Source organism: Stomoxys calcitrans, chromosome 5 (genome assembly GCF_963082655.1).
Source record: "Stomoxys calcitrans chromosome 5, idStoCalc2.1, whole genome shotgun sequence".
Taxonomy (NCBI): Eukaryota; Metazoa; Arthropoda; class Insecta; order Diptera; family Muscidae; genus Stomoxys; species Stomoxys calcitrans.
In genome coordinates this window covers 18,679,762-18,705,981 of record NC_081556.1, presented here as the reverse complement: position 1 = coordinate 18,705,981, position 26,220 = coordinate 18,679,762, and the positions used below count along the sequence as shown (strand labels likewise).

Sequence of the window (26,220 nt, the reverse complement as noted above, 5' to 3'; positions counted from 1 at the left end):
AAAAATATTGTTCTTATACCCTTTACCATAGGATGGGGGTATACTAATTTCGTCATTATGTTTGTAACTCCTCGAAATGTTAATCTAAGACCCCATAAAGCACATATATTCTTGATCGTCCTGATATTTTAAGTCGATCTTGCCGTGTCCGTCCGTCTGTCTGTCAAAAGCACATACAAACTTTTGAAGGAGTAAAGCTAGGCACTTGAAAGTTTGCACAAATACTTCTTATTAGTGTAGGACGGTTGGGATTTTAAATGGGTCATATCGGTCCATGTTTTGTTATAGCTGCCATATAAATCGATCTTGACTTCTTGAGCCACTAGAGGGCGCATTTCGAATCCGATTTGGCTGAAATTTTGCATGAGGTGTTTTGTTATGGTTTCCAACAACTTTGGAAAGTGTGGTTGAAATCGGTCCATAAACTGGTGTAGCTTCCATATAAACCTATCTTGGGCCTTGACTTCTTGAGCCTCTAGAGGGCGCAATTATTATCCGATTTGGCTGAAATTTTGCATGGCATCTTTTATTATAACTTCCAACTAATGTACTCAGTATGGTTCAAATCGATCCATAAACTGGTGTAGCTTCCATATAAACCTATCTTGGGCCTTGAATTCTTGAGCCACTAGAGGGCGTAATTCTTATCCTACATGGCTGAAATTTTGCATGAAGTGTTTTGTTATGACTGCTAACAATTGTGCCAAATATGTTTCAAATCGGTGTATAACCTGATATAGGTGCCCTATAAACCGATCTGCAATCTTGACTTTTTGAGCCTCTAAAGAGCGCAATTATTATCCGATTTGGCTGAAATTTTGAACAACGGCTTCTCCCATTGCCTTCAACATACATGTCAAATATGGTCTAACTTCGTCTATCTCCTGATACAGCTCCCATATAAACCGATCTCCCTATTTTACTTCTTTAGCCCCTACATGATTCAGTTCTTACTCAAATTGGCTGAAATTTCACACAATGACTCGTACTGTGGTCTTCAACATTCAATTCGATTATGGTGCGAATTAGACCATAATTTAATGTAGCTCCAATAGCATAGCAATTATTTTTTTTTATCCTTTATTGGCCTAAAAGGAGATGCCGGAAAAAGAACTCGATAAAGGCGATCCATGGTGGAGGGTATATAAGATTCATCTTGGCCAAACAGCAAGCTTTTACTTGTTTTGTCATATATTGACGTGCAAAGAGTGCTTTTCAACAATACGTTTTTACTTTTGGTTATTGAGACTCTAAATGAATTGTTGCAGAAAAATTAACAAATTTTGTCGTCGTTTTTTCGACAAAAGTTGTTGGTTTGACTAATGATGGATGAATAAAAGAAATTCCAAGCCTTTTATTTATTTTATTACTTATTTTATTTCTATTCCTTTTTCTTCCTAATTACCGTACATCAATTAAATCACCCTAAGAAAATGTCTCAATATCTGTGCTAAAACGATTCGAATCGCGGAAGAGTAACAAATTTGCTGCTGGTTTTATTCGCATTTGTGATACTTCGCCATTTTTTCTCATATGCAGTTGTTTGATTCTCATGCGCTCTTCGCTAGCATATGCCGAGATTATGTCCAATATCAACTGCTGCCACTGCTTGATAAGCAAGTGATCGCCCATAAAATCACATTCTTGTTGCTTGCGTTTGTTGTAGAAGAGTGTAAAACTTTTCGATTGCGTACTTATGCCTAAATGCTCTCGGGGATAACGACCACGAAATACCACTTCCTTTCGTTTTATCTCTGTATAGATAATGCATTTGTCATAGGCGAAAACCTTGGAACGATAGCTGCGTTTGAGATGATGATCATGGACATTGAATTCACCAACATTGCGAAATTTTCCTTGAAAGAAAATGTTAAACTGAAAAGGAGCAAAGGTTTAGGAAAATTGGTTTTTGGTAGTATTTTGGCAAGCATAGCCTACCTCATGAGTTTCATTGAGACAAGCTAGGTCGTTGATAACCTCCGAATTGTTAATGGCACTTAAGAGATCCTGAAATTTTTTATCCAAGCGGCAACAAGAATCGATAACTGGCTTCAATGGATACTTATCGAAAAGTTTCTACAATGATAGCAATGATATGAGAGGCTTTACTTATTGTAGTACCAAGAATGAGTTCTTGTCCAATGTCCGCTGCTTGTTATATTGTTTTGTATACCTAAATGTGTCTCTAAACTTGTAGGTATACAGAACGAGATCCCAAGCAGCGAACAATCTCACAAGCATAAGTGAACAATGCAAACGATTGTTTAGCTGTAGAGAAATAAACTGCTGTGTTTTATTATAACCACCACTATAGGATGGGGGTATACTTGTCTTGTTATTCCGTTTGTAACACCTAGAAATATTGATCTAAGAACCCATAAAGTATATATATTTTTGATCGTGATCTAGTCATGTTCATGTCCGTCCGTCGGTCTGTCGAAATCACGATAGAGGTCGAACGCGTAAAGCTAGCCGCTTGATGTAGGTCATTGGGGATTAGAAATGGGCCATATCGGTTCAGATTGAGACATAGCTCCCATATAAACCGGTCTCCCCATGTGATTTCTTGGGCTCCTGGAAACGCATTTTTGTCTGATTTGGCTGAAATATTACATGTAGTGCTCCGTTATAACTTTCAACAACTGTGCCAAGCGCGGTCCAAATCGGTCTATAATCTGATATAGCTCCCACATAAACCGATCTTCCGATTTGACTTCTTGAGCCCTTACGAGCCGCAAGTTTTGTCCTATTTGGCTGAAATTTCGCACACACTGTTCCGTTATGCCTTCTAACAACTGTGCCAAGTTCGGTCTGTAACCTGATATAGCTCCCAAATAAACCGATCTCACGATTTGGCTAGCCCCTGGAAGCCATAATTTCTGTCCGATTTGGCCCATATAAACCGATCTCCCGATTTGACTTCTTCAGCCCTTACTTGCCGCAAGTTTTGTCCGATTTGGCTGAAATTTCGCACATTCTGTTCGGTTATGCCTTCCGACAACTGTGCCAAGTATGGTCTAAATCGTAAAAACCGATCTCACGATTTGACTTCTTGATCCCCTGGAAGCCATAATTTTTGTCCGATTTTTGCTGAAATTTTGCATGTCTTGTTCCGGTATGACCAGTAACTGTGTCAAGCACGGTTCAGATAGGTCTATAACCTTATATAGCTCCCATATAAACCGATCTCCCGATTTGACTTCTTCAGCCCCGGTCTCTCGATCATTCTTGTTCGATTCCTAGAAGCTCTCATTGTTTATGGTTTGACAGAAGTCGAATAAAATTATGCCCTTCAACTAAATTTATTTCGAATTAGCGAACTTTTACTTGTTTTTCTCCTATCCGGTGCAAGCCAGATGTTCCACATAGTATTTCAGTGTAAAATTGTACTGGATTGTTATGGTTATCTTGTGATAACAGATAATAATAATTGCACTATATAGTACTGAAATAAAACACAGCAAACTCCTGCCTTCTCATTATGGTGACATTTTATGGGCCCTTAATACGATGTGAGCCACCGTCTGAGTCAGCATGAGATTAACGAAAGAAAACCATTGTTCTGACCTCCCATGAATGTGCTTCTCCTGATATAGTCAAAGCATTCATGGTTGCTGGCATTGGACGCTTATTGGAGGAAATGCAGATCATGCAATTTGAGTCGGGGAAATGGAATTAAAAAGTAATCATTGTGCAATTACGAGGGCTGCTATTAAGTTTCTGGCCTAGGCAAGTCAGCACGTTTTGACGCACGAAAATCCTTTGTGTTGTTAACAGTGATTTGAGAAAAGTTTTTTGACAAAAAAAAGGAATTAACTCGTGATCATTTTCGTCTGAACATTTTTCACAACTTTCGGGGTGATAATTCACGCCAAGAGTGCATTGACGAAACACCATTCTGTAGTACTGTAAGAAACTGCAATCACATTGCAGCCCGTTGTACATACCGGATTGAACCTATGAAGTCCTTCATCAGCAAGGGCTGTCACCTCAGCGTACGTGTTCGTCCATTTTTCATTATACAATAGCAGAGGCACATCCCGCAGTGCCATCTCCGCACGCTTCTGGTCCCTGCCGGAATTGAAAAGAATCTCGGACCCTGGTTCTGTTCGGTTTGCCAGAACCGCCTCCATCATGACTCGGTGTCGGTGAGGTATAACCGATGCATGGAGTGGGTGCATTTCCGATATTGCTCTGGCCTTTTGAAAAGAATCTCGGACCCTGGTTCTGTTCGGTTTGCCAGAACCGCCTCCATCATCGCTCGGTGTCGGTGAGGTATAACCGATGCATGGAGTGGGTGCATTTCCGATCTTGCTCTGGCACTTTGTCTGGCCTTCGAGAGTATAGTCGCATTGAATATGTTGCAAGGTGCTGTGCTGACATAGACAGCAGTGGGTCACGTGTTGTCGACGTTGCCTTCAGCGTTCTCGTCGTCAGACTATGCGACTCCCCGACCTCTCCCGTGCGGCAATATACGCAACAGCAGCACCCCATTCTCAATATTGCCCGGGCAGTGCCTGGAAGTGTATCATTCTTACAATTGAATTGCAATGGACTTCGAGGCAAGATCGACGAGATAGTAGATTTTATGAGTCGGAAGAACATATTGGTTGCAGCTATCCCGGACACAAAGCTCTGCAACACCTGCAGGCCATACAGTTGTCACGGATACAAGTTGCTTCGTAAGGATCGCTTAAGTAGTGGGTGTGCCGGATTGGTCTTTGTGATACACCATTCCGTGCAGTATAGACCCATCTGGCCTGCGCCTGGTGCTAGTGACGTCTACATGGACTGTATGGGGGTAGCACTCAAGTCCGACACTGCCGAGATAGAACAACACAACGCGTACATACCGCCTGTGGATAGTTGTGTCCCAATAAATGTCCAAGTTTACAGGCCCGACATTAATGGCCTTCTGTCTGACCATAATCGCCCAGTTCTAGGAGACTTTAATGCGTACCACGTTTCATGACATACTCCTCTAGGTAAAGACCAGTGGGGCATAGCATCGGCTGAACAGATTGAATGAGGATGCCCCCACTCGGATTGAGAGGAGGTGCAGCAGCTCGCCAAACATTCCCATTGCATTGCCTGATCTCCTGAGTGATGTATACTGGCAAGCCGTCATATATTTGGGATCAGTTCACCTCTCCGTATTTCTCACAATCGGCCGACCACCCAATTTCATAACCTCTGAGCGGCGGGTTTATCAAGCAGAAGAAGGTCGATTGTACACCAAACGCCGGTTCCGTGAACTGACACTCCCCCCAAATGTGCCGAAAGGAAATTCCGAGACATAATAAACGCAGCAGCCGGTCGAATACCCCAAGTGCGGCCCAATTTCTCGGTGCAGCTAGTGGTACTCGCAGACGGGTGTGGTGATATTCGTTGCACGGACCCTTTAAACCCCCCGACCTGAATCTGCAGATACACAGAGTAGTTAAAGAACATAAGCGGAGTTTTTGGCTGGACCACTTGGAGCAATGTAACTTAGGTACCGGTGTAAGCAAGCTATGGTCTACTGTTAAGTCATTCTCGAACACCGGTAGAAGGGATGACAGAAACTCTGTCACTTTTAGCAACGTAACTGTGACTGATACGAAGGCATGCGCCTGGTTGTTCAACCGTCTAGTTATTGAGCATCCCGAGAGAGCCATTCCTCGTATCAGTGGTCTCAGAGCCGATGGACATCCATCACGATTTACTGTGGACGAAGTTACAAATGTCATCTTTGGCGCCAAATCATCGAAGGCGTTGGGCTCTGCCAGAATCTCTGGTAGAGTTGGAAGAGTAAGAGGGAATTGTACAGGCCTATCTCCCTTCTTCCAGCAGTAGTCAAGACGATTGAGAGACTACTCCTCCGAGCCTCGTTGGAGAATTTCCATTCGTCGAGCATCAGCATGGATTTCGAAGACTGTCATCACCGCACACAGTTGCCATGACTTCTATCAGCCCAGGCCATGTGATAGGACAGTCCTGTCAAAGGCATTCGACACAATAAGCCAGCCAAACTGTATCTACCATGCCAACACTTCCCTCCAGCCAGACCTGAAAGGCTGGGTCGCGAATTATCTGTTAGGTCGCCAGAAATTTGTGGAGTTTAAAGATATAGCAGAAAATTATATGAAAGATCACGAATATTCGATTGATCTAATAATGATTAAACGAGTGTACACCCTAACAAACACCTTGCGTGACAATCGCTCAAGAAATAACTCTTGTCGATTAGTGCTAAGAAATTTTGAATACAAATACGATGGTGGTGCTTCAAACTAAGTTAACAAAATCGTCATCTAAATATAATAGTTCATCTATGCGTATAAGCCCGAGACAAAACAACAATCGTCCGTGTGGGTCCTCAAAGATAAACCAAATCCAAACAAAAATTGGAAGAAGCACTTCGAAGCAAATGATCGCCTGTTTCTTCGGAAAACTGGTCATGAGGCGACTGTGCCGCTTGAGCAATGTATGACGGTCAATTCCGAATGGTTCGCCACAAGAGAAGATCGGCTCATAGATCGGCTCCAATGAGCATCTTTTTGACGAAACTTCGAATTGTTGAATCATACGCTGTACAGCCCTGACTTGGCTCCCAATAACTTATTTTCCACACATTAAGATAAAAATGCATGGTCAACGATTTTCGTCGTCAGAAAATGATGTTGAAGCGCAGAGGTTAGCATGTCTGCCTATGACGCTGAACGCCTGAGTTCGAATCCTGGTGAGTCCATCAGAAAAAATTTTGAGCGGTGGTTTTCCCGTCTTAGTGCTGGCAACATTTGTGAGGTACTATGCCATGTAAAACTTGTCTCCAAAGAGGTGTCGCAAAAGGAGGCCGCTTATCATTGAGCTTAAACTTGAATCGGACTGCACTCATTGATATATGAGAAGTTTGCCCCTGTTCCTTAGTGAAATGGTCATGGGCAAAATTTGCATTTTTCGATAATATTTGTCAAATTGCTTAACTTTAGCAGTCCCCGTACGCTGTATGCGAAGATAAGCTATTTTGTACTATTTTGCTCTTTTTGGCACCGAAGTGTCCCAGGTTAGATTGAAAAGAGGGTGCAGATATTAATCCGCCTCATGACACTATGGACTTACACCTAAGCCAGGATCACTTAGTCACCCATTATATATTTCCTTTTTTTACCTATATGCCAAATTTCAGACCTCTAGCTCCATCTGAACAAAAAGTACAAAATGGTACCGATTTTGGTACCAAAATGTACGAATTTTGAATTTAAATGGTGAATTTGAATGGTGGCAACTTTGGTACCAAAATGTACGTATTGTAAAAAGCACATATCCACCCATCCTATTTTTCCTAGTGGTACCTCTATGCTAAATTTCAGACCTCTAGCTCCATTTGTGAAGAAAGAACCAAATAATACCAATTTTGGAACCAAGATGTACGTCTTTTGAATAGATTATTTAGTCACCCATCACAAATTTCCAAATTGTACGTACATGCCTAATTTCAAACTTCTAGCTACATCTGTAAAGAAACTACCAAATAGTACTAATTTCGGTACTAAACGTACTTTTTCTTATTTACCAGTACTATTTTTCCATTTTTTATCTTTTCACCCTCATCCAGATGTCTTTCAAGTAAAATTTCAAAAATCTACCTTTATCCATCCTCCTTGAACAAAGTTCACCCATTTCGTACCTTTTTATACCCTCCACCATAAGATGGGGGGTATACTAATTTCGTCATTCTGATTGTAACTACTCGAAATATTCGTCTGAGACCCCATAAAGTATATATATTCTTGATCGTCGTGAAATTTTATGTCGATCTAGCCATGTCCGTCCGTCTGTCCGTCCGTCCGTCCGTCCGTCCGTCCGTCTGTCTGTCGAAAGCACGCTAACTTCCGAAGGAGTAAAGCTAGCCGCTTGAAATTTTGCACAAATACTTCTTATTAGTGTAGGTCGGTTGGTATTGTAAATGGGCCATATCGGTCCATGTTTTGATATAGCTGCCATATAAACCGATCTTGGGTCTTGAGTTCTTGAGCCTCTAGAGTGCGTAATTCTTATCCGATTGGGATGAAATTTTGCACGAAGTGTTTTGTTATGATATCCAACAACTGTACCAAGTATAGTTCAAATCGGTCCATAACCTGATATAGCTGCCATATAAACCGATCTTGGGTCTTGACTTCTTGAGCCTCTAGAGTGCGCAATTCTTATCCGATTGGAATGAAATTTTGCACGACGTGTTTTGTTATGATATCCAACAACTGTGCCAAGTATGGTTCAAATCGGTTCATAACCTGATATAGCTGCCATATAAACCGATCTTGGGTCTTGACTTCTTGAGCCTCTAGCGTGCACAATTCTTATCCGATCAGAATGAAATTGTGCACGACGTGTTTTGTTATGATATCCAACAACTGTGCCAAGTATGGTTCAAATCGGCCCATAACCTGATATAGCTGCTATATAAACCGATCTTGGGTCTTGACTTCTTGAGCCTCTAGAGGGCCCAATTCTTATCCGAATGGAATGGAATTTCGCACGACGTGTTTTGTTATGATACCCAACAACTGTGCCAAGTATGGTTTAAATCGGTCCATAACCTGATATAGCTGCCATATAAACCGATCTTGGGTCTTGACTTCTTGAGCCTCTAGAGGGCACAATTCTTATCCGATTTGAATGAATTTTTGCACGAAGTATTTCGTTATAATATCCAACAACTGTGCCAAGTATGGTTGAAATCGGTCCATAACCTGATATAGCTGTCATATAAACTGATCTGGGGATTTGACTTCTTGAGCTTTTAGATGGCGCAATTCCTATCCGATTTGGCTGAAATTTTGCATGACGTATTTTATTTTTACTTTCAACAACTGTGTCAAATAAGGTTCAAATCGGTTCATAACCTGATATAGCTGCCATATAAACCGATCTGGGATCTTGACTTCTTGACCCCTAGAGGTCGCAATTATTATCCGATATGCCAGAAATTTTGTACGACGGATCCTCTCATGACCATCAACAAACGTGTTTATAATGGTCTGAATCGTTCTATAGCCCGATACAGATCCCATATAAATCGTTCTCTCTATTTTACTTCGTGAGCCCCAATGGACGCAATTCTTATACGAATTGGCTTAAATTTTACACAGGTCTCCAACATATAATTTAATTGTGGTCCGAACCGGACCATATCTTGATATCGTTTTAATAGCAGAGCAACTCTTTTCTTATATCCTTTTTTGCCTAAGAAGATATGCCAGGAAAGAACTCGACAAATGCGATCCATGGTGGAGGGTATATAAGATTCGGCCCGGCCGAACTTAGCACGCTTTTACTTGTTGGTACTTTTTTAGTACCTAAATGTACTAATTTAAAAAAAAAAAAAACTCTTATAGTTACCCAATTAATGTTGCCGCAGTATACCAAAGTTCCAAAATTCAGAGCTCTTGTTCAATTTACAAAGAAGTACCATATAGTACCGATTGCGGTACTAAACGTGCTATTTCTCCCACTTCTGGTACGATTTTCCCGAAACTTTTTAACCAAACCATACTTTTTCGTGACGCTCTTTAATTTGAGCCCAAGAATATAATTGTAGGCTTTCCGTTCGAACTGGGAAATTATGTGCCATTTCGTACTTTTTGAAACTTTTTTGTACCTAAACGTGCGAATATCACCAAACCCAGCCTTATTTAGTGCCTACGACCCAAGTCTAACATTCATGTGAAATTTCATGATTCTGGCTTTATCCGTTTGGGTTGGGCGATGATCAGTCAGTCAGTCAGTCAGTCAGTCAGTCAGTCAGTCAGTCAGTCAGTCAGTCAGTCAGTCAGTCAGTCAGTCAGTCAGTCAGTCAGTCAGTCAGTCAGTCAGTCAGTCAGTCAGTCAGTCAGTCAGTCAGTCAGTCAGTCAGTCAGTCAGTCAGTCAGTCAGTCAGTCAGTCAGTCAGTCAGTCAGTCAGTCAGTCAGTCAGTCAGTCAGTCAGTCAGTCAGTCAGTCAGTCAGTCAGTCAGTCAGTCAGTCAGTCAGTCAGTCAGTCAGTCAGTCAGTCAGTCAGTCAGTCAGTCAGTCAGTCAGTCAGTCAGTCAGTCTGTCTGTCTGTCTGTCTGTCTGTCTGTCTGTCTGTCAGTCTGATATTGTTATTTACGCTTATAATGCTGGCGATATTTGTGGGGTACTATACCATATTAAAACTTCTCTCCCTTCCGGCTCGACTATGAAATCGACGTCCCTTTTCATTGACCTTAAGACAGCTCTCATTGATATGTGAGAAGTTTACCCCTGTTGCTTAATGCAATTTTCATGGGGAAATTTGCATTTTCATATTCGCCTATGTTGACCATTTTGGACGATGGGTAAATCCTAAAATAAGAATTTTTCTGACTTACTTTTATAAACTCCTTAAGTAACAAAGGGTAACGAGCTATACGTTGTATGGGTTGCAGAATAAAGCTGTTTATTCCAAGCGTATCATTGCATTCTGTCTGTAAAGTCTGTCAAGAAAAGGAGAATTAAAATTTTACCCATTTTAGACTTTAAGTCTCCTCACCTTGAAATACTTTTTAAAACCATCACACAACTCCAAAGATTTTTGATTATTTATGGCATACAGGACATAGCAATAGAAACAGTTTTGCTAAAAGAAAAAAAAAATGCATTTGAAAATGTAATTTTAAAACTCACCTCCTCACAACACACCTCTATGAATATTTGAAATTCATCAAAGAGCTGTTTCAAATCACCACGATTCCTTTGCAGCATGGGTAAGAACTCATCGCGATGGAATTCAGCAATTTGCTCCATGTTACAGAAGAGAACATATTTTTTGCCCTTAAGTGCCAGGGGCAAATCTTTTCGTTCAAATAAGCTACCATAATTTTTGAGGCCATCCCACAGAGATTCCACATAAGTCTCTTCGGTTTTAATCAATTCATCCAGTATGGGTTGTATACTCTTCTGACCTTTGGCATACATTTCCTGGTGGTCTTCTTCTTCAACGTCACTGTGACACATGGCAAAAAGAAAAGGAAGCATATAAAATCATTGGGACTGGAAGAAGGTAGAATTACCCTCCTTACCTCTGTGGAGGCCTTAATGAGATGTATTTCTCTCCTCGAATCCGAACAGTTTGTGCAGCTGTCAATGAGGCATAGTTTCTGAAAATTTAAAAATTTTATGTTATTAACATTTTAATATTGAGGCTCATAGATTTATAGTTATAAAGGATGCAAATACTTTGGTTCGTCTCAAGAATCAAGAAATGTTAGCTATCTCCTTAGAAGGAGAAGAGCTAGACCCATTGATACGTATACCGATCGGCTTAGAATCACTTCCTGATTTAGCTATGTACGTCGGTTCGTCTGTCTGTCCATGTATTTTTGTGATCAAGTTACAGGTCGCATTTTTTGTCCGATTGTCCTGAAATTTTGCACAAGTCTCTTTTTTGGTCCAAGGACGAACGCTATTGATTTTGAACCAAATAGTTTCAGATTTAGATATAGCTCCCACGTATATCTTTCATCCGATATGGCCTTTTAAGGCTGTAGAATTTTGGTCCGATCTTTACAAAATTTGTCAAGGGGTGTTTTATTCAACGTCCTCACATGTGTGCAAAATTTCATAGAAATCGGTTCAGATTTACATATAATTCCCATATATATCTTTCATTCAATATGGCCTCTTAAGGCTGTAGAAGCCACAATTTTGGTCCGATCTTTACAAAATTTGTCAAGGGGTGTTTTATTCAACCTCCTCACATGTGTGCAAAATTTCATAAAAACCGGTTCAAATTTAGATATAGCTCCCATATATATCTTCCATCCGATATGGCCTTTTAAGACTGTAGAAGCCAAGATTTTGGTCCGAGCATTACAAAATTTGGCAAGGGGTGTTTTATTCAACGTCCTCATATATGGGCGAAATTTCATAAAAATCGATTCAAATTTAGATATAGCTCCCATATATATCTTTCATCCGATATGGCCTTTTAAGACTGTAGAAGCCACGATTTTGGTCCAAGCATTACAAAATTTAACAAGGGGTGTTTTATTCAACGGCCTCATATGTGGGCGAAATTTCATAAAAATCGGTTCAAATTTAGATATAGCTCCCGTATATAACTTTCATCCGACATGGCCTCTTAGGGCTGTAGAAGCCATAATTTTGGTCCAAGCATTACAAAATTTAACAAGGGGTATTTTATTCAACGTCCTCATATGTGTGCAAAATTTCGCCAAAATCGGTTGAGATTTAGATATAGCTCCCGTATATAACTTTCATCCGATATGGAGTTTTATGGCTATAGCAGCCACAATTTTGGTCGAATCTTTACAAAATTTTGAACGAAGTGTTTTTTTAGAAGTTTCAATACGACTGCATTTCATTCATTATTCCATTTAATTTCATTTTTTAACAAGTAAAAGCGTGCTAAGTTCGGCCGGGCCGAATCTTATATATCTTCCACCATGAATCGCATTTGTCGAGTTCTTTTCCCGGCATCTCTTCTTAGGCAAAACAGGATAAAATTAAATTATTATGTTGTAAATTATATGTTGGAGACCTGTGTAAAATGTCAGCCAATTCGAATTAGAATTGCGACCTTTGGGGGCTCAAGAAGTAAAATAGAGAGATCGATGTATATGGGACATGTATCGGGCTATAGACCGATGCAGACCATAATAAACACGTATGTTGATGGTCATGAGAGAATCCGTCGTACAAAATTTCAGGCAAATCGGATAATAATTGCGACCTGTAGAGGCTCAAGAAGTCAAGATCCCAGATCGGTTTATATGACAGCTATATCAGGTTATGAACCGATTTGAACCATACATGGCACAGTTGTTGGATATCATGCCAAAATTCATTCAAATCGGATAAGAATTGCGCCCTCTAGAGGCTCAAGAAGTCAAGACCCAAGATCGGTTTATATGGCAGCTATATCAGGTTATAAACCGATTTCAACCATACTTGGCACAGTTGTTGGATATCATAGCAAAACACGTCGTGCCAAAATTCATTCAAATCGGATAAGAATTGCGCCCTCTGGAGGCTCAAGAAGTCAAGACCCAAGATCTGTTTATATGGCAGCTATATCAGGTTACGAACCGATTCGAACAATACTGGGCACAGTTGTTGGATATCATAACAAAACACATCGTGCAAAATTTCATTCCAATCGGATAAGAATTGCGCACTCTAGAGGCTCAAGAAGTCAAGACCCAAGATCGGTTTATATGGCGGCTATATCAAAACATGGACCGATATGGCCCATTTACAATACCAACCGACCTACACTAATAAGAAGTATTTGTGCAAAATTTCAAGCGGCTAGCTTTACTCCTTCGGAAGTTAGCGTGCTTTCGACAGACAGACGGACGGACGGACAGGCGGACGGACATGGCTAGATCGACATAAAATGTCACGACGATCAAGAATATATATACTTTATGGGGTCTCAGACGAATATTTCGAGTAGTTACAAACAGAATGACGAAATTAGTATACCCCCATCCTATGGTGGAGGGTATAAAAATCGGTTCAAATTTAGATATAGCACCCATCTATATATCTTTTATCCGATATGTTTCAAATTTCATCGAAAAAGGATGACGAATGCTCCTTTTATAGGCTCAATACCCTATATCGGCAGATCGGTCTATATGGCAGCTATATCCAAATATGATCCGATCTGAACCATATTTCACAAGAATGGATAGAATTCTACCAAATGCATTTGTGCCAAATTTCATCGAAATCGGATGAAAAAGGTTCCTTATATAGACTAATAACACTATATAAGGAGATCGGTCTATATAGCAGCTATATCCAAATATGATCCGATCTGAACCACATTTCACAAGAATGGGTAGGAGTCTACCAAAAGTATCTGTGCCAAATTTCATCGAAATCGGATGAAAAATGATTCTTTTATGGCCTTAATACCCTATATCGACAGATTAAATTCGAGTATGGGCTATATTGACCTATATCTTGATAAAGCTCCCATATAGACCGATCCGTTGATTTAAGGTTTTATGCCTATTAAATACGCATTTGTTACACGATTTGACTGAAATTTGTTACAGCGACTTATGGTAAGACACTCGCAATGCATACCGAGTATGGTTTAGAGCTGACTATATTATGATATAGATGTGATCATAAAATAATTTTATTCCTCCCCCTCCCTCTCCCAGAATTTTAAAATTTACGTTGTATTCGACACAATTACGGGGTTTAGAACCCCCCAATCTGGCCTACGGAGTATGGCTCTCGTCTATTAAACCGAAGTCGGAGAGCGGTTCGGAGTCGGAGCAAGGGTGTTCAACCCCGAACGAAACTCCGACTTCGACTCCGACCTCACAAACTCGACTCCGACCTCACAAACTCGACTCCGACCTCACAAACTCGATTCCGACCTCACAAACTCGACTCCGGTCGACTCCACAGCTCTGTCCCCAAGAAAATGGGCTGGTGATGCTAATGGCAGCGATAAATGCCGCTATCCCAATTAAAGGTCTTAGAACCGTAGAAATTTGGCACAATGAGTTGTCTTAGGGTCTCAACATCGAATGTGGGTTAGGTTAGGTTAGGTTGAAAATAGGGTGCGGATATCAATCCGTCCCATGCCATTATGGGCATACACCTAACCAGTAATCGGCTTGTTGTGCGCTCAAAATAATAAAAAGTATCTTCGAAAAAGAAAATTTTCCGCTTATAAAATCCTTCATTGTTTTCCATACCACGTCCCAAAGTTGGTTTATATGTTGTATTGTGACCCCACCTAAGTGCCGGTATCTGTTAACCGCGAAAGTCGGGCAACGACATAAGAAATGCTTCAACTCCTCATCATCTTCCCCACATGCCCTACACATGCTGTCACATGCCGCACCGATTTTGCATAAGTGAAGTCGGAGGCCACCGTAGCGTAGAGGTTATCATGTCCGCCTATGACGCCTGGGTTCGAATCCATCAGAAAAAATTCGTTCGCGAGACCATTCAAAAAAATTTTCAACGGTGGTTTTCCCCTCCTAATGCTGGCAACATTTGTGAGGTACTATGCCATGTAAAACTTCTCTCCAAAGAGATGTCACACTGCGACATGCCGTTCGGACTCGGCTATAAAAACGGAGTCCCTTATCATTGAGCTTAAACTTGAATTGGACTGCACTCATTGATATGTGCGAAGTTTGCCCGTGTTCCTTAGTGGAATGTTCAAAATTGCATTTTGCATTTTGAAGTCGTAGTGCTATGTGCCCTGTTATGATACCACATGCTTTGCTAACCTCCACCTTACTTCCTTTCACTAATATCCTCATATTCTCACATTCCGTATTTCCCATACACCAATCCCCGGGTTTAAGGTTTTTTACCCACAAATTTCATATTTATTAACCGATTTTGCTGAAATCTAATACGGTGACTAATATTTGACCCCTACACTTCCTTCCTGAGTTTATTTATTTTCTGATTTCACTGAATTTTCGAACAATGGGTCGAACTTTTAATACCCAACACCCCATTTATGAAACCGCAGCAGCTATATCGAAATATTGTCCCATCTAGTCCAAATCCACGTCCATGCTGGATTTGGCTTAGATGGGACTTAGTATTGATACATCTGTTACAGTTTCATAAATGGGGCGTTGGGTTATCAAAGTTCGACCCAGCCGAACTTAATGCCCTTCTACTTGTTATTGCTATACTGTTCAAATACTATCACCCCTACTTGAAATTTCCCACACTCTAGATTGGCTATTGTAGTGTGTCATTTATCATAAATTTATATAAACTTACCTGGTCAATTCCTTATTGTTGCGTTTTATTAGAACTTCCACTCTCTCCGGACTGCTATCAAAAGCGGAGTTTTCATCCTTGAGCAAAGCCAATGATTTATTTATTGGTTTTGCCAAAACATTCATTTCATTTGAAACATTATCGCTTGGAATTTCATCCGTCTTGGGTGATATGTCATTATCATTTTGTGGCGGTATTGCTGAAGAAGTAAAAGTATTGTTGTTGGAATATAGAAACGCAATAATGGATAATATGGATAATACCTTCAAAGAAGTCCTTCTGACTCGTTGAATACAAAGAGCTAGAAAAAAATATAATAATCAATTAACGAATAACACAACTTGGCAGAGAAGTTCAATATGGCTGTAAAAATTAATAAATAAGTGAATGACCACTGTTGTTACGCTGGGATTTGACCTCATGTGTTCAGCGTCACAAGCAAACAAGTGTGACAAGACAATAGAATAATGACTGCGCCAACTACATGATATAACAAGTAAAAGTGTTCTAAGTTCTGCCAGGACGAATCTTATGTTCCCTCCACCATAGATCGCATTAGACGAGTTCTATTTCCGGTACCTTTTTTTAGGCAAACAAAGGATGAAAGAAAAAAATGGCTTTGCTATGGGAGCTATATTATGTTATGGTCCGATTAGGACCATAATTGTATTGAATGGTGGAGGCCATAGTAGAAGTCATTGTGAAAAGAATTGAGCCATTTAGGGGTTTAAGAAGTAAAATGCAGAGATCGGTTTATATGGGAGCTGTATCAAGCTATAAACCGATTCAGACCATATTTGACATGTATGTTGAAGGTCATGGGAAAATCCGTTGTACAAAATTTTAGCAATATCGGATAATAATTGCGCACCCTAGTGGCTCAAGAAATCAAGATCCCAGATCGGTTTATATCGCAGCTATATCCGATTATTATCCGATTTGAACCATATTCGGCACAATTGCTACAAGTCATAACATAACACGTCATGCAAAGTTTCATCCAAATCGGATAAGAATCAAGTCAAGATCCCAGATCGGTTCATATGGCAGCTATATCAGGCTATGGACCGATTTGAACCGCATTTTGCACAGTTGTTGCAAGTCTCAACAAAACACGCCATGCAAAATTTCGGATAAAAATTTCGCCCCCTAAGCTCCAGAATTCAAGATCCAAGATCGGTTTATATGACAGCTATATAATGTTATGAACCGATTTCAATCGTATTCGGCACAGTTGTTGGAAGTTAAAACAAACTACATCAGGTACAATTTCAGCCAAGTCGCATGGAAATTGCGCCCTCTAGTGGCTCAAGAAGTCAAGATCCAAGATCGGTTTATATGGCAAGTATATCAGGTTATAGACCGATTTGAACCATACTAAGCACAGTTGTGGGAAGTCATAAGAACTGCGCCCTCTAGAGGCTCCAGAAATTAAGAACCCTAATCGGTTTATATGACAGCTATATCAGGTTATGGAGCGATGTGAACCTTTCTTGGTACAGTTTTTGGAAGTTATAAAAAACACCTCATACAAAATTTCAGCACAATTGGATAAGAATTGCGCCCTCTAGAGGCTCAAGAAGTCAAGATCCCAGATCGGTTCATATGGCAGCTATATCAGGTTATGGACCGCTTTCAATCACACTTAGCAAGCACTGTTGTTGAAAGTCATAACAAAACACTTCGTGCAAAATTTAAGCCAAATCGGATAAGAATTGCGCCCTCTAGTGGCTCAAGAAGTCAAAATTTAAGATCGGTTTATATGGCAACTATATCTGGATATGAACCGATATGATCCATATTCAGCGCAGTTGTTGGAAGTTAAAACAAACTACATCATGCAAAATTTCAGCCAAATCGGGAAAGAATTGCGCTCTCTAGTGGCTCAAAAAGTCAAGGTCCAAGATCGGTTTATATGACAGATATATCAGGTTGTGGACCTATTTGAACCATATTTTGCACAGTTGTTGCAAGTCTCTTCAGTCAAATCGGATAAAAATTTCGCCCCCTAGGCTCAAGAATTCAAGATCGTTTTATATGACAGCTAAATATATCAAAACATGGACCGATGTGGCCCAATTACAATCCCAACTGACCTACACTAAGAAGAAGTATTTGTACAAAATTTCAAGTGGCTAGCTTTACTTCTTTGAAAGTTAGCTTGCTTCCGACAGACAGACGGACGGACATGGCTAGATCGACTTAAAATGTAATGACGGTCAGGAATATTTACGCGGGTTGCCATTTTTATATTTCGTTATGGGACAACCCTTGTGGTACAATCTTCCAAATGACAGCTCTATCGTAAAGCTTGACATTTTTGAGGTAAGGATTCCCTCAGATCCTGAATCCATACTTGCTACTGTAATCCAATCTTTCAACCACCCCAGAAATGCAAGGGCGAACTGAGAAAGTTTCAGAACAAATCCTGGTCAGGCCTCTGGGCTAAGGAAAGTCCTATACGCAGATTTCTCAATGAGTTGGCTGAACAGTTCAAAATTCACTTGTCTGAGTGCCGAGCCACAGAGATATCAGAGAGAATTGTAAAGCGGAAGAGCTTGCGAAACTAGGAACTACCCTACACTTTCCAGGGATTCTGGAATCTGTCGGTATGTCGCTAGCGATATTTAAGCTAAGTTTTCAGGACCAGGCCCACGGGACAACGAATGATAGATGGTCACAAAAAGCGGGCTGTGAGTATTCCAAAACTATGTGGCCTAATCTTGACTTGAAGAGGTCTACTGTTTTGCTGTTGCTGGCTAGAACCGACGACAGGTCACTGCCTAATCGGAAAACATGCGGACAGACTGAAGGTTGCCAGCAACGACTTTTGCAGAAGTTGTCGAGGACGTCGAGGAAGAAGACACTATAGAACTCTTTCTGCGTGTGTTTCCTGCACTGATAGTCAGAAGGAGTTCCACGCTGGTTTCTCATTTCTTTGAGAGCCTGTTTGATTTGACGGTTGTAAATTCGCTCCCGTATAAATGTTCGTCCGATTTTAAGAAATATTTGCAAGAATATGTTCATTAGTTAACAGATTCTTTCAAAACTTAGCAGAATGGATTTTTCTATGATTCTCGCCATTACTGGTGAATTTTATAGAAATCGGTTCAGATTTAGATATAGCTACCATATATGTATATCGTCCTATTTTCACTTTTAGATCCACTACAAGCACATTTATTGACCAATCTTGCCAAAATTTTGTACAACGCTTTCCTCGACTACTTCTACATTATATATAGAGTTTAGTCGAAATCGGCTCAGATTTAGATATAGTTTCCATATATATGTTCGTCCGATTTTGAGAAATATTGCAAGAATGTGTTCATTTGTTAACAGATTCTCTCAAAACTTAGCAGAATGGATTTTCCTATGATTCTCGCCATTACTGGTGAATTTTATAGAAATCGGTTCAGATTTAGATATAGCTGCCATATACGTATATCGCCCGATTTTCACTTCTACAGCCAACGCAAGCGCATTTATTGACCAATCTTGCCAACATTTTATACAACGCTTTGCTCGACGACTACCACAAAATCTAGAAAGTTTAGTTGAACTCGGTTCAGATTTAGATATAGCTCCGATATATATATTCGTCAGATTTTGGATTCGGCACGGCCGAATTTAACGTGCTTTTACTTGTTTCTGTCCGCAAACTATTGGGTTGCCCAAAAAGTAATTGCGGATTTTTCATATAGTCGGCGTTGACAAATTTTTTCACAGCTTGTGACTCTGTAATTGCATTCTTTCTTCTGTCAGTTATCAGCTGTTACTTTTAGCTTGCTTTAGAAAAAAAGTGTAAAAAAAGTATATTTGATTAAAGTTCATTGTAAGTTTTATTAAAAGTGCATTTACTTTCTTTTAAAAAATCCGCAATTACTTTTTGGGCAACCCAATAGAAGACTTATAGGCTTACCTTGAATTAACCTGAGAGAATCGATGTTTATTTTCATTCTCATTTTCACTTTCAATTAAATGCTTTCTCTCCTCCTCAAAATGTTGTTCATCATCCATTGACAATAAAGTTTTAAAAGTTGGTGTTAAGAAAGATTTGTTCGCAATTGGTTTAACTTGAGCTAAGGGCAGATTATCATTACTACGATCATACTGTAAACTATATAAAAATATTTTAAATCAAAAGTTAAGCAGGATTTTTCACAAAAACTTACTCTGAAGAATTTCTAGATTTTTGTTCAAGAATAGCTGCTACCACCTCAGAAATAGCTTGTAATGCATTTGAATCATGTGATGAAGTCCATTCTTTTGCCTTCTTGCTGTCTTGTATACAGCTTGCAGTTGGGCTTTGTAAACTAGGATTTATCGCTTCTGTAGTTGAGTGATTATCTGCCTCACCAAAGTTATCATCAGGTGCATTGTTGAAGCTACTCCATTTGATTTAGTAAAGAAATAACAAAACATAATACTATGTTCAGACCAAAGCTGTTTTAAGTAAACGTCTCGTTTTCCCCTTAATAATGCTCTGAAAACGATACGCTTTTTTTTCTTTACAATTTATAAAGGCAAAACGACTCGTTTGCTACAAAAACGAGTCATTTAAAGAATGTGATTTCAAATAAATGCATAAATTGTGCTACATATATACAGCCCTGGATAATGTCAAAAAATAAAAATCCAATTTTGTCCAAAATAAGTAAAAAGGCGTTAAGTTCGGCCGGGCCTAACTGTGGATATCCACCACTTTGGGTATATATGTAAACCAACTTTCGTCAAGGTCCGGTGAAGAATGCATACCTTATGCCCCATAGCAGCTATATTGAAATATGTTCCGATTTGGATCAAACACTAATAATTCATTGCTCAATTGCGTATAACAAAATATTGGTCATTTTAGTAGCTAAATCTAAAAATAAATGGATCTGAACCATATACGACACGGATGTCGAAAAGCCTAACATAAGTCAATATGTCGAATTTCAGTAAAATCGCACAATAAAAGCGCCTTTAATGGCCCCAAAGCCTTAAATCGAGAGATCGGTCTATATGGCAGCTATATCCAAATCTGGACCGATCTAAGATAAATTGAAGAATAATGTCGAAGGGCCTAACACAACACACTGTCCCTAATTTCGGCGACATCGGACAATAAATGCGCTTTTTATGGGCCCAAAACTGTAAATCGAGAGATCAGTTTATATGGCAGCTATATGCAAATTTTGATCGATCTAGGCCAAATTGCAAAAATATGTCGAGGGGCTCAACTTAACTCACTGTCCCATATTTCGGCGACATCGGACAATAAATGCGCTTATTATGGGCCCAAAACCTTAAATCAAGAGTACGGTCTAGATGGCAGCTATATCCAAATCTGAACCAATCTGGGCCAAATTGAAGAAGGATGTCTAAAGGCCTAACACAACTTACCGTCCCAAATTTCAGCAAGATCGGACAATAAATGTGGCTTTTATGGGCCTAAGACCCTTAATCGACGGATCGGTCTATATGGCAGCTATGTCCAAATCAGGACCGATCTGAGTCGAATTGAAGAAAGATGTCGAAAGGCCTAACACAACTCACTGTCCCAAATTTCAGCAAGATCGGACAATAAATGTGGCTTTTATGGGCCAAAGACCCTAAATCGACGGATCTGGGTCAATTTGAAAAAAAAAATATCGAAGGGCCTAATGCAACACACTGTCCCAAATTTCATCAAAATCGGATAATAAATGTGGCTTTTATGGGTCCAAGACCCTAAATCGGCTGATCGGTCTATTTGGCAGCTATATCCAAATCTGGACAGTTCTGTGCCAGATTGAAGAAGGGTGGCGAAGTGCCTAACTCAACTCACTGTCCCAAATTTCATCAAAATCGGATAATAAATGTGGCTTTTATGGGCCTAAGACCCTAAATCGGCGGATCGGTCTTTATAAGTGCTATGTCAAGATATAATCCGATATAGCCCATCTTCGAGCTTAACTTCCTTATGGGCAAAACAAGAATCTGTGCAAAGTTTCAGCTCATTAGCTCTATTTTTAAAGACTGTAGCGTGATTTCAACAGACAGACGGACGGACAGACGGGCGGACATGGCTAGATCGTCTTAGATTTTTACGCTGATCAAGAATATATACTTTATAGGATCGGAAATGGATATTTCGGCTTTTTGCAAATGGAATGACAAAATGAAAGTCGCCCCACGACGCCATCGGCCTATCGCAGAACAAACGAATGCCCGAAATCCAAATACCTAGAGTTCCCGTCTCTCTCAGTCAGAAAACTGTACTCAACGCAACGCCCTCCACAAGTGCAAAGGTCTCAGATCAAATATGACATTCAGTGCTACTCTTGGAGCACTATTCGTCGCCCCCTATATCAGCACCGACACAATAGCCTATACTTTCTCCATCATCAACACTATCGCAAGAAGGTTTATTAATAACTTATTTACTCACAGCGTGAATGGGACATATATACTCTGAAATCCTGGCAGCAGGCAAGGGTGGTATTTATACCCAAGCCCGGCAAAACAAGTTATGCGACACTAAAGGCCTACAGACCTATAAACCTTACGTACTTTCTACTCAAAAACATGGAATGTATTGTGGACACTATGATGACGAGATATCCAGCGAACAAAGAGCATGCCTATGTCAAGGGAAGGTCGGTGGAGACTGGAGATATATACATCTGGATGCTCTACGTGTGACAGCGAAATTGGCTTTCGAAAGTGGTGTAGGCGTAAATCCAAGACAGAAGTAGGTCTTTTCAGCAGGAAATACAATTTACTTACAGTGGCATCTGTCTCCTTGGGAGGAGAGAATGTTGTTTTGCCGGACACATAATTGAACTTCAAATCCAACATTTTGCAAAAGGCAATAAAGTCAACTCTTGCCCTATACGCCTGCAGGAGGGCTATTGGTAAAAGTTGGGGTTTTTAAACCGCGTGTCATGCATTGGGTATATAATACAGTTGTCAAACCTATAATGCTATATGGTGTTGTGCTCTGGTGGACGGTCCTTCAAATGTCCACTGCTCAATACTTAACCGGATCCAAAGGATGGCTTGTTTGTGCATCACAACCGCACTGAGGACGACATCTGAAGCACTGAATTTAATACTACATCTTATGCCTCTGGACATTGTGGCTAGTCAAATTGTAGTGACCACTGCCGGAGGCCACTGTAGCGCAGAGGTTAGCATGTCCGCTGCACGCCTAGGTTTAAATCCTGGCGAGACCATCATAAAATTTTTAACGGTGGTTATCCCCTCCTAATGCTGGCAACATTCGTGAGGTACTATATCATGTAAAAAGTTCTCCGCAAAAGAGGTGTCGCACTGCGGCACGCCGTTCGTACTCGGAGATCCCTTATCACTGAGCTTAAACTTGAATCGGACTGCACTCATTGATATGTGAGAAGTTTGCCCCTGTTCCTTAATGGAATGTTCATGGGCAAATTTGCATTTGCATTTACTGTCGGGTGTTTAAGGAAGCCTTCTCATTGGTCATGTGGCGGTTACGGACACTGTATTATCCTTGATACAATATCTGATGTTCCAGGCAGTGTGGATTACACCGTATCTACGATATCAGTGGTAATAAAAGTTACATAGACTTATACGTATGGTTCCAAACTAAACGACCAGATGGGCTTTGGGGTGTACTCTAAAGATCTAGAACTGGTCATATCGAAAAGGTTACCCAACCACTGCATTGTGGAATGTTGTGGAATGGTTAAGATAAAATGTCATAACGACGATTGGCATAAATATCTTCTCAGACAGTCAGGCAGCCATCAAATCCCTGGAGAACTTATTTCTGAACACAAAAACTTCCCTCGACTGTCGCAGATCTCTCAACGAGATGGCTGAACAGTTCAACATTCACCTGTTATGGACGCCGGGCCACAGAAATATCCCAGGGAATTGTAAAGCGAACGAGCTTGCGAAACTAGGAACTACCCTACACATGCAATTTTCAAAATATCTCAACTAATGTGAACGGCTGAGAATGGTGACATAGCGTAATACCAACCAAAGCTATTTTGAGCAAACGACTCGTTTTCCTTTTATAATGCCCTGGAAACGACTTGTTTTCCCCTTACAATTTATAAGGGAAAACGACTCGTTTGCCACAACAACGAGTCATAGGATATGTTTAACTAGCCTATGGGGCGAATTATTTATGTAAAATACTGTTATATAAAACATTGTAAGATATCATAAAATTTAATTGATGTTTAGCTACATTTTCCGCACAAAAAAAATAAATCTTAACAATAGTGCCTCATAACATTTTGTCTTGAAGTGTGAAAAAAATGCAATTTTTCTCAAATATCTCAACTAGTGTGAACGGTTGAGAATGTTGACATAGCATAATACCATGTTCCAACCTAAGCTGTTTTGAGCAAACAACTCGTTTTCCCTTTATAATGCTCTGGAAACAACTCGTTTTTCCTTTACAATTTATAAGGGCAAAACGACTCGTTTGCCACAACAACGAGTCATAGGATATGTTTAACTAGTCTATGGGGCGAATGACTTATGTAAAGTACTTTTATGTAAAACATTGTGAGATGTCACAAAATTTAGTTGATGTTTAGCAACATTTTCCGAACAATCGAAGTCAGCGCTAGGCTTAAAGCAAGAAAAAATAATTCTTAACAATAGTGCATCATAACATTTTGTCTTGGAGTGTGAAAAAAATGCATTTTTTCTCAAATATCTGAACTAGTGTGAACGGTTGAGAATGTTGACATAGCATAGTACCATGTTCCGACCAAAGCTGTTTTGAGCAAACAACTCGTTTTCCCTTTATAATGCTCTGGAAACAACTCGTTTTTCCTTTACAATTTATAAGGGCAAAACGACTCGTTTGCCACAACAACGAGTCATAGGATATGTTTAACTAGTCTATGGGGCGAATGACTTATGTAAAGTACTTTTATGTAAAACATTGTGAGATGTCACAAAATTTAGTTGATGTTTAGCAACATTTTCCGAACAATCGAAGTCGGCGTTAGGCTTAAAGCAAGAAAAAATAAATCTTAACAATTGTGCCTCATAACATTTTGTCTTGGAGTGTGAAAAAAATGCAATTTTTCTCAAATATCTCAACTAGTGTGAACGGTTGAGAATGTTGACATAGCATAGTACCATGTTCCGACCAAAACTGCAATGTTGACATAGCAAACGTCTCGTTTTCCCTTTATAATGCTCTAAAAACAACATGTTTTTCCTTTACAATTTATAAGGGCAATACGACTCGTTTGCCCCAAAAACGTGTCCTAAGATATATTTAACTAGTCTATGGGGCGAATGATTTATGTAAAATACTTTAAAGTAAATCATACGCCACCCAGTCTTTTGTTGCTATTGTATAATACTTACGGTGAAATATATGCTATTTTGGGAGTGGCACAACTATTCTCAGATTCCTTTTGCAGCAAGGCGATGGTCTGCTGTTTGGTAAAATCATTTTTACGCGTTACTTCAGCATACAATCTTTCCCTTTGTTGAACTCTGGCTTGCAGAAAAATGTCCTCACTACTTGCATGTTTGGCCGTCTCTTTATGACCCATATGCCATTTGGATACAAATTTTCTTATTTCATATTCCGGTTTGCGTCCTGGCCTGTGCAGTTTTCTTGGTTTTCTCTCTTCCGCATTAATGTTCTCAAAGAGCAGTAATTTCTGTTTAACACCCCATAGAGCGGGTTCAGGTGTGCCGGGAGAATTTTCATTAGTTTCACTGGTATCCTCTAGCAGAAGTGGAGTACTGGAAAATCTACTTTTATAAGTCCTAAATGAAGGTGCCTCTTTGGTTTCTTTTAAATCTATAGGGCAATCTAAAAGGTCGCTATTAGAAGTAGATATGTTGCGAATAATGATTTCATCGTTTGCTGGGAGTTCTTTTGTAGTTCTATTAGTTATCGTCAAATCATCATTTATGGCACTCCATCGTCGCTGATTTGACTCATATTTTGCAAAGGTACGATCTCTTTGGAATACATGGCGAGGTTTATTATTAGACATTTTAATGTTTGGAAATCAGTTTAAATAACCTGAAATTGGAAGAGCAGAATATCTTAAAATGAGAAGGTAAGGATTAAAGTAAGGCAAGGACGATTATAAGTCGGACATCCCCACACCACAGTGGATTTTTGCAGCAAAGATATTGGAAAATTATTTTGCCCGAATTTCAGGTTTGCCGTTTTTATTATTGTTGGCTGTTTTCGGTGTCTTTCATTATTTGGCTTTATTTTTTTAACCAATTAGCACAACATTTTTGTTTTATTGTTTACCACCTTAGTATACAAAATTTTTTTTTTTAATTATTTTATCAAATCAACAACAACAATTTATATCAGTATATTTCATTTTTTTGTTTCTATTCCACATCTAATAGTTTCTTTAGATTGATTTAGACACATATAAACAAAACCTTCGGTACTATGTATTGCTTCAAAAACCAATT

The 26,220-nt window shown here is 39.7% G+C and overlaps 1 protein-coding gene across 1 annotated transcript; it reads right to left on the bottom strand.

Moving 5' to 3' along the window:
- Positions 1-1,403: 1,403 nt before the first annotated feature.
- On the bottom strand, positions 1,404-25,801 carry LOC106084321 (kalirin). The gene is made up of 11 exons (XM_013247910.2): positions 25,135-25,801; positions 19,959-20,171; positions 19,706-19,903; positions 16,047-16,084; positions 15,784-15,982; positions 11,064-11,141; positions 10,684-10,987; positions 10,535-10,621; positions 10,374-10,478; positions 1,939-2,076; positions 1,404-1,875 (listed from the first exon to the last, which is right to left on the bottom strand). The coding sequence occupies exons 1-11, from the start codon at positions 25,776-25,778 to the stop codon at positions 1,426-1,428; spliced, it is 2,454 nt and encodes an 817-aa protein (XP_013103364.2). The 5' UTR covers positions 25,779-25,801; the 3' UTR covers positions 1,404-1,425.
- Between the last annotated feature and the right edge of the window lie 419 nt (positions 25,802-26,220).